Source organism: Pristis pectinata, chromosome 3 (assembly GCF_009764475.1).
Source record: "Pristis pectinata isolate sPriPec2 chromosome 3, sPriPec2.1.pri, whole genome shotgun sequence".
NCBI classification, from domain to species: domain Eukaryota; kingdom Metazoa; phylum Chordata; class Chondrichthyes; order Rhinopristiformes; family Pristidae; genus Pristis; species Pristis pectinata.
Genome location: NC_067407.1, coordinates 41,057,182 through 41,074,333, shown reverse-complemented (window position 1 = coordinate 41,074,333; position 17,152 = coordinate 41,057,182). Strand labels below are relative to the sequence as shown.

Sequence of the window (17,152 nt, the reverse complement as noted above, 5' to 3'; positions counted from 1 at the left end):
GAAATAAATAAAGGAATGGGATTGCTCTGAGATCCATGTGCTGAATGGCCTCCTATGTCATGAAGAAGTACAAAATATTTTCCTCTGCTCTAAAGCTTTCCCCTCACTGTCGAGCACAAGGTCACTTTTGCATTTTCTGCAAATTTTGTTATCACAACCCATACATTTAGGTCTAAATCACTAATATATTGCAAAGAGCTCAGGACTGAGTGCTGAGCCCTGTAGAATCCCACTGGTAATAGCCTTCAGGTCTTCCATTCACATAAACACTTGTAACCCAATACCTTTTGCTTCTATTGAGCTAATTTCAGATCCAATTTGCACCTCTGGATCCTCTGGGCTATTATTTTGTTGACCAGCCTCCCATATGTAACTTTGTCAAAAGCCTTGTAAAAATCTATGTAAACCTAATTGACCTAATTACCTATGTTATCCTAATTGGTTTCCTTGTTACTTCCTCAAAAAATTCAGTCACATTACTTGGGAATAACCCTCCCTTAACAAATCCATTTTGACTGCCCATGATTAATCTGTGATTTTTTTTTCTTCTTCTCTAAAGGAACTTTATGGTAAATTAGAATGGACTCCAGTAATTTGGCCACCACTTGAAACTGAGCTAACTGATCTGCAATTTACTTGGTTATCCATTCCTTTTGTACAATGGTATAATATTAACTGACCTCCAATCTTCTGACACCATCCCTCTAGCCAAAGAAGATTGTAGTCAGAGCCTCTGCAGTTTCTTCCCTTGTTTCTTTCAACAGTCTAGGATATATTATATTCGGGACTAGTGATTTATCTATTTTCAAAGGTGATAAACTGCCCAGTACTTTAAATAAATTCCAATATTTCAACTCATTCACCTTAATGACAACATGAGCATCATCATCCTCCCCAAAAAATCTTCAAAGTGTCATGTTTCTGCATGAATAAAGAGATAGATTATACATTTAATTGCTCTTTTAATCATGTTTTTGTTCTTTTAATCAGGAACATTATTAGATAATTAAAATTAGAACCTTCAATAGCTGTACAGTTCTGCATTGGTGCAAGAATATACTTTGTCTCTTTGACCAAGCAACAACAAAACTGAGGCTTTGCTTACATGACAATTTAACTTTGGAATTTTAATGGAGCAGGTTCATAAATTGTGCATTGAATTTCATAACACATCAATGATTAAGAAAGTAAGTCTGCTGAAAACAATGCACAGGAGATACACTTTGAATATCTAATCAAACTTTGGTTTCCTGGATAGTATGAAGGTTAGAGTGGCTGAAGGTCTGCATCACAAATAAACACAGCGTTCCAATACCTGGGAAATGGAAAGCTCCAAGTGACCATTGATAGTAGCAACATTTGAGTTTATAAGCTAACACTTCATGTTCATATCAATAGCAGCTACAATTAAACATTCTGATGCAATCCAAGATATCCTTGAACAATATGTGTAAAGCTTCATAAACCATTAACTCAAACTCTTTTATCATGTTTTGAATAATACAACTTCATTTGTTTCTGTCTGCTCTGTAGCCAAACAGCATCAGAAACTGGTATTCAGAGGTTGCACTGTTTTCTTCCATCCTTTTGAGAGCCTTGAATCTATTTGCAGCTAAATGAACAGTTGAAATATGGAGTTAAGGAAATAAATGTCTGTTTCTGAAGGACTTTACAAATTGTTAACATCTAGCCAAGGAGATAAGATGAGATATCTTTATTAGTCACATGTACATCGAAACACACAGTGAAATGCATCTTTTGTGTAGTGTGTTCTGGGGGCAGCCTGCAAGTGTCGCCACGTTTCCGGCACCAACATAGCATGCCCACAACCTCCTAACTCGTACGTCTTTGGAATGTGGGAGGAAACCGGAGCACCCGGAGAAAACCCACGCAGACACTGGGAGAACGTACAAACTCCTTGCAGACAGTGGCTGGAATTGAACCCAGGTCGCTGGGGCAGTAATAGCGTTACGCTAACTGCTACACTACCGTGCCTGCCCAGGATTTGACAAGGATAGAAATTAATCAAAAATTAGTAATAACTATCTGTTGAATTTTTCTTTTGTTTGACCTTTAGACCTGAGTTGGATGCTTGTGATTCTCCAGAGAAATATCCCCCATTGTTTCACGTAATACTGGAAGTGGAAGTTGAATCCTCTGATAAACGATTTGATCTGACTCCACCCTGGGAGCAATGGGACACCAAAGATCTTGCCCCCAATATCCTCTTTTCAAGCCACCAAGAACATCAGGAAACTTTAGCAGCAGGTATTGATATAGTTCTGTCTAAAATTGATATTGCTCATATTTAGATAGTCACGAATATAATGTTCAGCTTGGGCACAGTCCCTGCATCTCCTTTGCTTGTCTGATAAGTAATTGAAAATGGGATTATTGTAGTTTGAGGTAAGCACATAAGAATCTAAGGAACAGTATTTTCTTTGTACTGGGACTGGATGTGGTTTGACTAATAGAAATATGGCATGTCATGGAGTTTGGTATTGGGGAATATTTTGTGTGCAACTTTTCCTTCAGGATATTAACTGAGTAGGACAAAAGAAAATTAATTGTGCTATTCCACAGTTAGCTCTTGTACAGTTATCAAATTTTTAATACCAATACTTAAATATCACTAACAGATAACCCCCCAATTTACAAATGGGGGACTACTAACAATTTTTAAAATTGAGAAGCTTAGATTTCTTGATTGTAAAGAAGGATTAATGTTTCCCCATTTCAAAATGGCAAAGAAATTGATTTTTATGCTTCCAGCACAAAGCTTTGCATTTTGGGATATCTTTCTGACTATTCTGATACACAAGTCCCCCTCCATCTCCAGACTTGCTTTCCAGATTTCTACAGTGCCTTTCCATTAAGTGAAGCTTGGATGCACTGAATCATAAGATTTACCTTATAATGCAAAAAGCAGGAAGAGAGTTTGAAATGAATAAGGGCAGGCTTTTAAACATTTGTAGATTGAAGGAGGGTGTCACTGGAGACTTCGTGTATGGATTTGATCAAACTTGAGTTCAATGGTACCAGTCCAAGAAAAAGAAGCAAGTAAAGACGTTGCAAGTCTCATGGTTTTAGGGTACCCAAAACACTTAACAGCAAATAAAGTTCTTTTTAAGGTTGGTCATTCTTGTAATGTATGAAATTATACAACCAGTTTTTACAGAAGAAGATCAATAGATATCAAAGTGATCTGGTTATCTTTTCATTGTGATATTAGCTGAGGAGTGTATGTTGGGCAGGACACAGAAGAACATGCCTGCTTCTCTAGAAAATAGATGGCTTAGTTTAATTTCTTAATTAAAGTATGATATCGCCAACTGTGGAATACTCCCTCAGTGCTTAATAGGAGTGTCTGGTTAATTTTGTGTTCATGTCCCTCGAGTGGCATTGGAAACCCCAACCTTCTTCTGAATTGGGCTTGAATAGTGTTAACTGAGAGGAGGATGAGTAAGTGGTTATCTTTTCATTGTGATATTAGCTGAGGAGTGTATGTTGGGCAGGACACAGAAGAACATGCCTGCTTCTCTAGAAAATAGATGGCTTAGTTTAATTTCTTAATTAAAGTATGATATCGCCAACTGTGGAATACTCCCTCAGTGCTTAATAGGAGTGTCTGGTTAATTTTGTGTTCATGTCCCTCGAGTGGCATTGGAAACCCCAACCTTCTTCTGAATTGGGCTTGAATAGTGTTAACTGAGAGGAGGATGAGTAAGTGGCAATGTCTTTAAATTGAAGGAGAGAATGTATAGGTGGGTTTCAATGCAGCAATTTGCACACATTTTTGGTTAATGCTTTAAAAAGAACAATGCTAAGAAATACCAACAATTCAAATTTTGGTGTCTTATTGAAACACTATTTTTGTTGGTGGATAATAGAATAGAGATGGAATGGATTTTGATTTGTTCTAGGCACCCCTTGACATAATATTATTCACTGTTGGTTATGGTGATCCTTTAATTTTGTTGAAATTAAGGCTCTCTGATGAGAATTGAAAGTCTTGAATCATCGATTCTCCAGTGATATAACTGGCTTTTTTTTTTGTTGCAGGTAAACCTGTGGCGGATTTTGAAACTACATCAGATAATATAAAGAGCATGGGACAAAGTACGTTTTTTCCATCCTTGGGCCGCCAAGGTATCCACGATTTGTATAATTCTATAATAAATACCTCAGCCCTCATGTCATTACAAATTTGTATTTAACGTACATTGTAACTGTAAAGGTAAAAAGAGTGTTGTGTAAAATGGGTGGCTGATCTAATATCAACACTTGTACTGTATTGTTAAAGGTTACTGTTACTCCATTTCCTGTGGCCACTAAATAATTTTGTATGAGATGAAAACCAGTGTAACTTGGGGGTTGAGCCTGAGATCTTATTGTTAATTATATCAAAAGAAAGGGATGTTTGAGGGAATTTCATCGTTATGGTTCAAGAGCAAACTTTTTAAAAATTCTCAAACCTGCTAACTGTGAAACAAAAATAATGTTGTCATTTGTTTTCAGATTCATGTCATAGACAGTTTTTCAAGGAAAAGTTTGTTCTGCTTGTTCTTTCCATTTTCTTAATTAAATGTGAACTTTTTAAAGTAAAATAGCTGATAACTAGTTTTTTTATTTGTGGAATTACAGTATAACTAATTACTTTTGTAATTGCTTCTCAGAAACAAAAAGTGATAAGAATGGTGCTAATCCACCTTCAGAAGACCGAACAGCTCTTGTAAATGAAGACAGCGAGCCATCTGATGATGAACTTTTGTCCCTCTCGAGCCAACACAGTACTGCTAGCACAGAAAAACAGCACAGGACACAGCAAAGTTGCAAAACACAGGCATCTTCTCAGTCCTCAGCTCCTGAAAGTGTGGATCTTCTGGGTTTAAATGGAGATGCTACAAGCCAGACCTTTCCTCCTGCTACTCAAGCCAAACCTATTCCAACTAACTCTGACTTACTTAATGATTTGTTTGGCAGCACCTCCTCTATTCCATCAGCACATGGGAGTAGTGGTGCTCCAGGTTCAGCACATTCTACCCCTCGAAGGTCTGCAGGCTCTCCCTCTCTATCGCCATCACCAAGGATTAGTGAAGGTATTGACTGTAGCTATGTGATAGTGTTACAGAATCTTAAAATAAGCTTTATGCAAACTGAATTATTTTAATGTTTGTTTTTCAACATCTAAATTAAATTAAAATATGATTTTGATTATGTTAAGATGTATTTTATTATATATTTTAATCTGTCTGTCAGCATCAGTTTCATTACATATTCAGTACACAGATTGAGAAATTCCTTGTCCATTGTGGTATGCAGCCTATTAGAAATTGAATTCTTAATCTAGTTTATATCACTAAGAAATGGTGTTTGACGTGGGTTCAGGCTCTAGCTGATTTCAGCTGGAGCAGCACCAGGGGTCTTGGCTGAGATCAGCTGTTCTGAAATGGCATAGGGTAGCGAGGAAAATAAATCAGGATTTTTGTTTCTGATCACTGCTGACTAAATTTTGTTTTGGCTGCAAAATATGTATATGTAGTTGTTGCTGATAGGAATGGTAACCTACCTCTGTTTACTATATGATGGTACATGACTATGTACATTGATTTAAACAACTCAGAACTTTTTTGTTATAGTTTAGCTTTTTTGACTGTTTAGAGAACCCTGAATTTTTATATTAGTACTGTCAAATTCAGAATAATATATAATACACCAACATCCAATCTGAAAGTCATTTATTCGCAGAGAAGATACTTTGAGAAATGCCACTAAATTAGTACTAAATCACATGACTGTACATTTGTAACTCAATACATTCATCAGCTAATGTAAAAAGGAATCTTGGTATCAATTGAACTTTATTGTGATGGATCCTGATCAAACATTTTAACATCTGTCATTTTTATTCTCTGTACACTTTTTCTGGATGTGGAATCTTTGCCATTTTAATTAAGTGAGATAACATTTTGTTTCATTTAATTATTCTTTGGTATGCAGTGCTATGTAACTTGATATCTGATCTCATTCATTATGTAATGTTATTATGTTGCTTGCCAAATGTATTCTTTGTAACTTGATTGTTTTTATGTAGAAGAAAAATATTCTTTTCATTTTCCTTTTTGGTATTCTCCTCACTTCATATTTAGTTTAAATTAAAATGGTAATATAGCATTTGTTGGGCAGCATGTCATGTCCTCAAATGTGGAGAATCTCTAAAGTTGTAATTATCATTAAGTGGCAACTTAAATGCCAATTGGATATCACCAAATGTGGAAGGTAGTGTTTCTTCACCACCATCACCCAGCCCCTCCCTCCTCCCCCCCCCCCCCCCCCACCCTGTAATCCTGAGTGTGGATTGTCTGATTATATGCAAACAAATCAGAATTGGACTTTTCTTGAATTGTCAAATTCTTGCACATTTCTTTCCTTGCCATTTGGGGAAATGTGTGGCATGAAAATGCACAACCTTTCAACATTTGGGAAAGCATAAAGCACTGACTTTACAATTCAGTGGACCATTTCAGCAAGGAATAATGCATTCATACTAAACAGATCTAGAGCCAGTGAACAGTCATACCTCATGTACCATATGCTTGTACTGGTACAACCAGTCTGCATGCAGTTCCAATTAAATTCCCAAGAAGAATTATCAAGATTAAGAAACTGTGTTGAGAAGTTTGAAGTACATTAGACATCACTAATTTCAATTCTATGGATTAGAGTATCAGAGGTACACAAAGCTGCAACTTGTGCTCCTACTGTGCACGGATTTGATCCAAGCTGAGAATGTTGGCTTGCTGCAGATGAGTCTATCTGTTCAACCATACTCTTCTGGAAGTAATCAAAAACATACTCGTTGGTCAGAAGAAGGTTTCTCTCCAAATATCGTAAAGATATCTGAACCTCATCTGGTTGAACCTAGAACCTCCAATTTTTTTGTTAAGTGATTGTTTGGATAAGTGACCTTTTAGAATTGATTTTAATGCTGGTTCATTTTCCAAGTTGCTTCTATCTTTCAAATTAGATAATGCAACAAGAGTATAAATCTGAAAGTTTCCAAAAGAGCACGTTAGGAGTTATAAAATTAAAATATAGCATGGACTAAAGGAAGAACAGAAGAACTAACATTTTCTGTTTTGTTTAAAGCTTTGGGCTCATGCTACATCACAAAAGTACTCATGTTATTTGAGCTTTATTGCATTGTGTGATTCTGAAATATGATCAGGCATGAGCCAAACATTATATAAACTGGTCAATTAGGAAAGTCAGGAATTTCCCGAACAGCCAAGGGGTAAATATTTTAATGACTATATCCTAACCACAAAAGACCTGAATATTTAAACATTCAGTTTTAACATGTATGTAAGTGGATTGCATGGATACGTGGGGTTGTTGAGTAATGCAGTTTTGTAATTTTTTTTATTGGGATCCTAAAAAGTTGCCAATTCTAATTGTTAACTTCTCCAATTAACTATTTTGTTTATCTTAGGAGCAACATTTGATCCATTTGATTCTCAAGCCAACCAAAGTGGTCAAGATTTGCTTGGTGTTTTTCTCAGTCGAAGTGGTGCAGCTTCTCCAGTTGGCCAAGTAGAGCCATTCCTGCAAACAGCCAGGACACCATCTCCTACACCACATAGTGCCGCTGGTGATCCTTTCAACATGGGTAAGGATTTGCTGTATCGACTTTTAACTAAAACTGAATACTTAATTATTACACCAATATTATTGTTTGTGAACAATTGTCTCTATATTGTTTCTGTGCTATGAGGAGTATAATACTGTTTGTCTCCCTATAGTACCACCATATAATGTAAATGTTTGATAATGTTAAGAACAGGTTTTTAATTTGAAATAAGGTAAAATACTAAAGTTTTAATTACAAGTATTGAGGAAATGTTATGCAGATATTTGTTGTCCTAGAGTTAACTTATGCCTGTGGCCACTCACCAACTGGGAATACTAGTAATGTGCATTGATGGTCCTTTCAGGTGAGTCATAGTCATTGAGTTGTACTTTATGGAAACAGGTTTCTCGACTAAACTTGACCATGCCAACCAAAGTGTCTCCCTGAGCTGGTCCCATTTGCCTGCATTTGGCCTATATCCCTCCAAACCTTTCCTATCCGTGCACCTTTCTAAATGGTCTTTTAAATGTTATAATTGTACCCAAATCTACCAATTAATCTGGCAGCTTGTTCAAGGCCAGGACTTTTTGATTTCGCCGGAGCGTAGGAGGCTGAATGGTGACCTTTATAGAGGTTTATAAAGTCATTAGCAGCATATAAGGTGAATAGCCAAAGTCTTTTACCTACGGTGGGGGAGTCCAAAGCTAAAGGGCATAGTTTTAAAGTGAGAAGGGAAAGATTCAAAGGGGTCCTGTGGGGCAATTTGTTCACACAAAGGGTGGTGACCATATGGAATGAGCTATCAGAGGAAGTAAAGGCAGGTAAATTACAATATTTAAAAGGCATTTGGACAGTTATATGGATAAGAGAGTTTAGAGGCATGTGCACCAAATGTGGGCACATGGGACTAGCTTAGGTAGGTAACTTGGTCTATCTGATTGGATTTCAGAAATGTAAGTTTTTTTTACTTTTGCATTTAAGAATCATATTATTGGTATTGTTAGTTGGATAATTTTCTTGGCTGGTATTGAAAGCCATCTGGTGCAATGATTGGTCTGATTTGATTAGATCTGTTGGGGTTTAGTCATACTACATGATGCTTGTGACTTGACTGTAGCAATGGGTTTAGAAAGCAATTCTTAAGCATGTATTTTTCAAAGCATTGCTGTCAATTGGAATATATGTTCTCTGGTCTGTGTCAGGTTGAGTTGCATTTTAATAGTTGCAAGTGTGCAGTTGAATTGAGAATTTCATTCACAGTTAGAGAAACAAAGGACTGCAGATGCTGGAATCTAGATGAAAAACACAATGATGCTGGAGGAACTCAGCAGGCCAGGCAGCATCTGTGGAGAAAAGCAGGTGGTCCACGTTTCGGGTCAGGACCCTTCTTCGGGACTGAAGATAGGAAAAGGGGAAGCCCAGTATAAAGGAGGGAAAAGCAGAGCAGTGATAGGTGGACAAAAGAGGGGAGGCGGGGTGGGCACAGGGTGGTGATAGGTAGATGCAGGTAAGAGATAGTGACGGGCAGGTGCAGCGGAGGAGGGGAGAGCAGATCCACGGGGGGATGGGTCAAAGGTAAGAAGAGAGGAAAAAAAAAGAAAAGGCACCATTTTTCCCCCTTACCTTTAACCAATCCCCTCCCATGGATCTGCTCTCCCCTCCTCCCCCGCACCTGCCTATCACTATCTCTTAACTGCATCTACCTATCACCACCCTGCCTCCCCTCTTTTCTCCAACTACCACTGCTCTGCTTTTCCCTCCTGTATATTGGGCTTCCCCTTTTCCTATCTTCAGTCCTGAAGGAGGGTCCTGACCCGAAACGTTGACCATCTGCTTTTCTCCACAGATGCTGCCTGGCCTGCTGAGTTCCTCCAGCACCATCGTGTTTTTAATTTTCATTCACAGTTGTTGGGTTAACAATTGGGTATGTGGCAATGGTACAGTGAGGATGTTCCTGAGCTACAGTTTGAGGTATCTTGGACCATGCGGCAGTTTTACATTTGATTTGCATTGCAACTAATAAAACACTGATCAAAAAAAAATCAAATGTATAGGGGCAGAACATCTGGTGACTAAGGATTATTTGCACAAGGAGAAAAGAGAGACAGACAGATAGAGACACTGGATGAAAAGCTCTACTTGTCTCAAGTTGGGAAATCTGCAGAAGTTGATGCTGAACTGATGGACTCCATGAGGCCAGCACTGGATTGGAGGATCTTAGTCATGAGGAGAGATTGGATAGGTTGGGTTTGTTTTCCTTGGAGCAAAGAAGGCTGAGGGGTGACCTGAGAGAAGTATATAAGATTATGAGAGACATAGGGTGGGTAGTCAAAACCCTTTTCCATTGGTAGGGGTATCAAAAACAGGAGAGCATAGATTTAAGGTGAGAGGTAGGAGTTTTGAAGGGGATCTGAGGGGTAAGTTTTCTTTTGCACAGAGTGGTTGATATCTGGAACATACTGCCAGAGGTGGTGGTAGAATTCAGTACAATCACTATGTTTAAGAGGCATCCAGACAGACACTTAAATAGGCTAGGCAAAGAAGGTTATAGTCCTAATGCAGTCAAATGGGATTAGTGTAAATGGGCAAAATGTTGGCATGGACATGATGGGCTGAAGGGATTGTTTCTGTGCTGTATGATTCGATGACTTTATGATGCTGCTGCTATTTGACGTTTAGATAGGTTATTTCCTTTTTATCTGGACATGCTTCAGCTCAGTTTATTAGTTTAACCTCCTAGTAACAATAAGTATGCTGCTCTGTCAACTAAAACACATTTGATTGTATAATTTCCTTGGCTCTCAATTGAGAGTTGTAAAAAGCAGAGAAGAACCTGAACCAGAAAGTAAATGAAACTGGAAAATGTGGGCAATATATAAGCAAGCCAGGCAGCATCTGGAGAGACACGAGATGTTTAAGTTCAATTCTCTTTCATCAGCACTTACAATCCTGCCCTACTTCCAGCATTATATGCTTTTATTTTAGACTTTCATCATCTGCAGTATTTTGCTTTTGTGCAACATTTTATACACCTGCCCTGACATCTTCTGTAAATGGAGGTTAGTATAAGGTGCTCTTTTATGCCTGGTCCCAGTGATGTCTATATGTATTTGTTTCAATATTTTAACTAACTCTCTTGAGTATACAGTATGTTGCAATAATACTTCAGATTTCTTTTGGAACATTCTATTTTAAAAACAAGAGTATTGTGTGATAAGTTGTTAAATGTTTACTTTACTTAGGTAGAATCTCCCCTGTCCTGCCATGTACTCCAGCTGTCTCTGTTCAACCAGATCTAATGGGAGGATGGAGCTTGGGATCTTCAAATGCACCTGCTGGTTCAGCAGCCTGGGCAAACAGAACGGCTTCCTCAGGTTAAACATAGCATTCTGCTCTCAAGTATATTTGATGGATCTGTTGCCAATAGCCGGCTACTGTTGCAAAATGAGGAAAAGAGAATTGAATTCATCTGTCTTTTATTTTCTGTTCCCTCTGTAGTAATGTGCCATACCTCTTGTTGTACCACCTCAAACTGCTTGAGGTTCAGCAGCTCCAGTAGTTTTTGCACAGGAACATTTTCCTTTTTTCCTTTTCCCTTATCCTGAATCTACAGATGGTCTTCCAGCAGAGTTGTGGTTACCTGGTGTTTTGAGTTATTCTTGGGCTTGTGTAATTTCATCTTGCAGTAACACCGTTTAAACAAAACACTTTGGGAAAAACTGAAGAGAAAGTACCAGAGTGCAGGAAATCAAGGGTGAAAAGACCATAAGTGATTCTAGGGAAAATTAATGGCATGGATTTGTGGAATTGTTGTAGGCAATCACTTACTGACTATTTCTAGTTGCCCTGAGAAGCTGTTGCCTTAAATTGCTGTAGTTAATGAAATGAAGCTATGCCATTGTACTTAAGTAGGGAATTCTAGGATTTTGATCCTGTAATGGTGAAGGAACAGGAATTCATTTTCCAATTGAGATGAAGGGGGCCTTACAAGCAATGGTGTTCCCATGATCCTGCAGTCACTTTCTTTTGAGGTAGATGGAGTTGTAGGTGATGTAAACTGCAACCATGGGTGTGATGTTAGTGGGAGAGCAAATGTTTAAGTTGGTGTCTTGGGATTCCATGCAAGAAGACTGTCCATCCAATATGGCATTGAGCGTTTCTTGTGCTGTTAGAGCTACACTTATTCAGGCAAGAGAAGTATTCTATTATACTCCTGACTTGTGCTTTGTAGATAGTGTAAGGATTTTGCAGAGTCCAGAGACAAGCCACTTGCTGCCTCTGATTTCAGCAAGTGGCTTGTCTCTGGATCCCACCTCTGATTTCTTCCCATGGTGGCAAGTATGTATGGCTGGTCCAGTTGTATCTCTGATCAGTAGTGACTTACCCCAAGGAGTGGACAATGGGGTTATTTAGTGATTTTATTCCCATTGAATGTCATGGAGGTTTACAAAAAAAAGTTAGAAGGCCATTCGGTTCCAATTGAGTTGTAATGCTGTTGGAATCTCATTTCAGCCAGAATGGGGAAGGACAGCAGATTTTGTTCTCTGCAACATCAGTGCACCAATTTAGTTTTGTCATATCTTGCAGCCACACGGGCGCTCTTTCATAATAGCAGAACTTTTGCCAAGTTACAAAATATGTTTTGATAGAAGAAATTGAAGACTTCGATTAAATTTGTACAGCTTGTTGGCCTGGAGGTTTCAGCACCTTAGATGCAAGAGTTGAAGTCAAATAACTGGTAACTAAAAATGGTTGCCTCTTGGTAAACAACCATAGCACACAGTCACACTGATCTGAAAAAATGGAAATATCCAAGAGGGAATGCTGTAACAAAGTGATTTTATGTACATTGAGGATGGAATGGTGCATTTTTACCTGCAACCAAACATCACAGCACTAATATCAGGAGAGATTAAATATTAATTGGTTGCTTAAAAAGAAATATGCCAGTCTGTTTTCTTGCGCACTAAGAGTCACCCGAAACATTCAATTAAAGTGAAATTGGTGGACAGAATCGTGTTGTCTATGTTCACTGTACCCTGCACATGGAGTTTTGGAACAATGATGAGGGCTAGGATTAGTCACAAAAACTTTAGGTATCAATTACCTAGTAATCACAGTATGTTTGCTTAAAATCTTGGAAAAATTGATCAAGAGGGAATAAAGTCACAGAAATCAGTACACACACACAGGATTGTATTAAAGAAAAATTACAATTTTGTACATCTGGCTGAATTTACTGATCCTGCAAGACCATAACGAAGACTTAATCAATGGAAGCAGGGTTGTAGCAATGGCTCCTTCCAAACAAGGCAGCGTGACTAGGTAAGATGACATGAAAAAGCATCTTTTTCTCAGAAATCACTGTGATCCTCATGAACATTAGCACAAATTGTGATATTTGTGACCTCCATGATGTATTTCTAGCTTTATGATATTTTGTGACAAAATAGATTGCTAAAATGATATATGATGACAAAGACCATTATTATTGTTAAGAATGTCACGGTTTACTCAAGTGACTTTGGCAGAGAACTAGGAGCAGATTATTGACTTGCTTTCAGGGAAAGAAATTTGTGTATGTTATTGGTGGCAGGTGGGGTTTTAAAGGACCTAATGCATAATTTTAATGAACGGATCTGAATGAGTTAATTTTTCTGTTTTGCTTTCATCTCCTCCAAACAGGAGTAGTCATGGGTGCGAGCAGGTCAGCCAACACCAGTCCTACGAGCTCAATACATAGTACCCCTACGCGCCAGCCCAAGCCACAGACACTGGATCCCTTTGCAGACTTGGGTGCACTTGGTGCCAATTTAGCAGGTTAGTTCTGTTTGATGAACTAACTTGTTTTTCTTCGTGGAGATGATGGAGAAGAGGAAGGTGCCTTGTGGTAACAGCAAAAGCTGTTAAATAATGCTCTTATGTAGAAAACTGTCCTGTAATGATTTCAGGAAACTTAAGGAAAATGGTTACTGAGTTAAAGAATTAAATTTTCATGGTGTATGTGGATGGGCTGGATAACTAAAGGTTTGTTCAATGAGAGAGGTTTTAATGAGGTTCTGAATTCAGGAGGAGGAGGGATTTGAGAGAGAATTTCTGACAATAGGCAATAAGAGGTGGTTGAAAGCAACTGCCAAAAGAGACCATCAAACGGGGGGGGAAAAAAATGCACTTAATGTGTGAAGTTTCGCAGAATGCCAATTAGAGGCAAATTTATGATGTTTATATGTAACTGGCTGAAGATATCAAATTTCTCAAGTGGTTGAGATTCTAATTAAGGTAGAAATAGGGTGCAGGCTGTGACATTAAGCACAGTTCAGGGTCTATGCAAGGTGAAAGTGAGAATGTGCTCAATTTGCTTTATGTCTAAAGGAAGAGTGAATATTCCTCTATTATGCTCAGTACTGCACTGAAGGAACCTGGATTGTATATTTACAAGTGCATAGAATAGCAAAACAATCTTTTGACTTTACATTGGTGATTGGAATATAGCTAGACAATGCACATTAACCTGGGGTTCATGTGTTATTAGTCTGTGGGTGAGAACAGCATAGCAAGTGTTCATTTCATAACCTTTTGCTTTCCAATTTTGTTCAGTGCCAATAATTAACTTTGGATAACTTTCTGTTAATCTTTTTATTTGAAGTTGTTTCTTAGCTGATTTAGATTGGAAGCCAGCTTCAATATAGCCTGGAGGGAGTGCTTATAATTCCATTGTGTTAAGAGAATACTCATCTGCATAATATAGCTGACCTGAATTTTGTGTGTCTGATTGCTAATAAAATGAATGCAATAGCACATTGTGTAGTATGGTCAAATTGTTTGTTTTTGTTTCTGCAGCTAAAGCCATAAATTAATTGAAACTGTAGTCAAGTATTCGCACGCTTAATCAGGAGAGGTTTTGGAAGAAAGTAAAGTGGCCCAAAAGCCACTTTAGAACTGTGAAAGTTAAATCAAGAGGCAGTGCATTATGAGATGGGCTGGGGGAAGTGGATGTGAATGGAGTTACCCACAATAGTGCATATTTATACAAAACTGATTTTAAATTATTTTTCCATTAACAAAAATCTTATTAATTGTAACAAAAGTGAACTGAAGCAAAATTCATAACTTTGATGCAAGTGAGGTAAATACCATAATATGTTTAAAAAGAAGTATCTACAAAAAATAATACATCCTTTTCTTGATTTTAGAGTTAGAGAGAGAGAGAGACAGACAGTACAGAAATGGGCCCTTTGGCTCACCGAGTCCACACCAACCATCAACCACCCATTTAACTAATCCCGCATTTAAACCCCATTTTTTTGTCTCTTCACATTCTCATCACTCGCCTCATTCTACCACTCAACTGCACACTAAGAACAATTTACAATGGCCAATTAACCTACCAACCCGCACATTATTGGGATGTTGAAGAAAAACCAAGCAGTCAGAAGGAGAACATGCAAGCTCCCCACAGATTGCTCCTGAGGTCAGAATTGAATCTGGGTCTCTGGCACTGTGAAATCGCCTTCTACTAGCTACGTCACTGTCTGGCCAATTTTGATTTGTATATCCACCTCGTCTGCTCATTTGGTTTTGTTCTGTTTTAAAAGTGTAAAACTTGTGAACTAATATTCTAAGAAGTTTGCATGTACTTAACTGCTATACCTAAAGTGATGTATGAAACGCAAAATAGATATTAAATGTCTGATAAATAAAGCCAAGTTCCTGTAGTACTTTATATAGTTCATCAGGGATTGTATTGTATTTGGAAAGATGTTTGCAAGCAACTCGTATAAACAGTGAAAGTAACTCGCTAATTCTTTACAAAATCAATCCGTGGCGTTGTCCTTGCCCACTGCAGCTTGATGATAAACAAATTTGATCCCCTCGTGAACTAAATAGATGTAAATAAACATAGAAAATGTAGGAACCATTTTACTATTACTGTTGTGTTTACGGAATGGGCTTTCATGAAAAAAGGACTAAAACTTTAAACTAAGGATTTGACTAAGAAATCTTTGCAAGAATGCGGTATTACTAGGCTATGTTTAATGGATTACAAATCAGAATAATTCACATTTTGCTTATTTAAAAATATTATACAAAAAAATCAAGTTACTCAAATAATTTTTGATTTGTGTGATTCTATTGGAGGATTGTGGAGCAGATCCTATAAACCATTCTTGCGTGCTCTGTGAATAGCCTTTTTTGTAAGTTAAGAAGATGGTTAATGGCATTTCAAAAGAAATGTTTGCCCAAGTTGAACCATTTTCCTGAAGGTAGTTTTTTTCTTTAATATTTTACACACCTTGCTTCAACGTTGTAGAGGATCGACCAGTGACCAAAGATAAATATATTAACATAATAAACACCATCTGCAGGAATTTCTAGAGTGTTTTTATACAAAGTATGTTAGTTCGATGCTTCCCTTTACCCCAGTTGTTCACACTGATTTCTGTTTGTTTATGTTGAAGCTGAATTCTAGTGTCCAGTTACAAACAGATTTCCTGCCTCAAATAGGCTCACAAATGTAAATTTGGGCTTAACTTTATGATGAGGCCCCCCCCCCCCCCCCCCCCCCCAGTAGATAATTTCATTCTCAATTTGAGAAAATAAATTTATCTTCATAGAAGCTTGCAAACAATCCCTTGGGGGATGGCCTCTGTGAAGTATCACAGTGGAATCCAGGTGAAAAATTTAATGAACCCTGTTTGAAAATAGTAAAGACAAACTCTTGATCGCCAAATATACCTCATTGTGGCCCCTGCACTTTATTTATCTACTTGCACTGCACCTTCTCTTTAACTGTAACACGAAATTTTGCATTCTGTTTTCCTTTTTACTACCATCATGTATATGGAATGATATGTCTGGATGGCATGCAAACTAAAGCTTTTCACTGTATCTGACAATAATAAACCAATACTAACAAAATTCCTTCACAATGTAAAGGAAATGGATCTGAAAGTGATTAAAACAAAGTATAGGCTAGTATGCAGTAGGTGAGGAAATAGGAGGTATATAAATGGTAGGGGAGTCTTTATATGAAGCTTGAAGTTGTGGATGTACAAGTCTGAGAAATAGTCATAATGTCAAAAAAGGAATAATATCACCATTCAAGTTTGAGAAGAAAATATCGATCAATAGTTAAAATATAATAGATCTCCGAAAAGGAAACGTAGCAATAGCTTCAGTAAACTTGATGGCCATTTAATTGAAGTTTAGGTGAGAGTTGGGTACAAAAATAGAATCCCATTTGAAGGGAAAGTTTTTGGAGTATTAGAAGTGAATGATATACTTGAGTAATAGCAGTATTATTTTAAATAATGAGTTCAGTAGAGAATTAATTCACTATAGTAAAATATAAATTAGATCTAGCTGGTCACCAGCAACATCATGCACTGTATGTTATTTTTTATTATTTGTGGTGCAAAGCTAGCATTTATTGTCCATCCTTGGTTACTCTTGAGAAGATAGTGGTGAACTGCTGCAGGCCGCCTTTTGAAGATGCTCCCACAGGGTTATTGGGTATGGTCC

The 17,152-nt window shown here is 37.6% G+C and overlaps 1 protein-coding gene across 7 annotated transcripts in view; it reads left to right on the top strand.

Moving 5' to 3' along the window:
• dnajc6 (DnaJ (Hsp40) homolog, subfamily C, member 6) overlaps positions 1 to 17,152 on the top strand; it is an 88,710-nt gene that overhangs the window by 54,693 nt on the left and 16,865 nt on the right. For 6 of the 7 annotated variants that reach the window (XM_052011625.1, XM_052011623.1, XM_052011621.1 and 3 more), the window contains 6 exons: positions 2,078 to 2,268; positions 4,063 to 4,149; positions 4,677 to 5,099; positions 7,493 to 7,669; positions 10,873 to 11,004; positions 13,316 to 13,450. In XM_052011625.1, coding sequence (XP_051867585.1) covers positions 2,078 to 2,268; positions 4,063 to 4,149; positions 4,677 to 5,099; positions 7,493 to 7,669; positions 10,873 to 11,004; positions 13,316 to 13,450 — 1,145 coding nt within the window. The remainder of the gene's footprint in view (positions 1 to 2,077; positions 2,269 to 4,062; positions 4,150 to 4,676; positions 5,100 to 7,492; positions 7,670 to 10,872; positions 11,005 to 13,315; positions 13,451 to 17,152) is intronic. The other variant, XM_052011622.1, reaches the window with a different exon arrangement.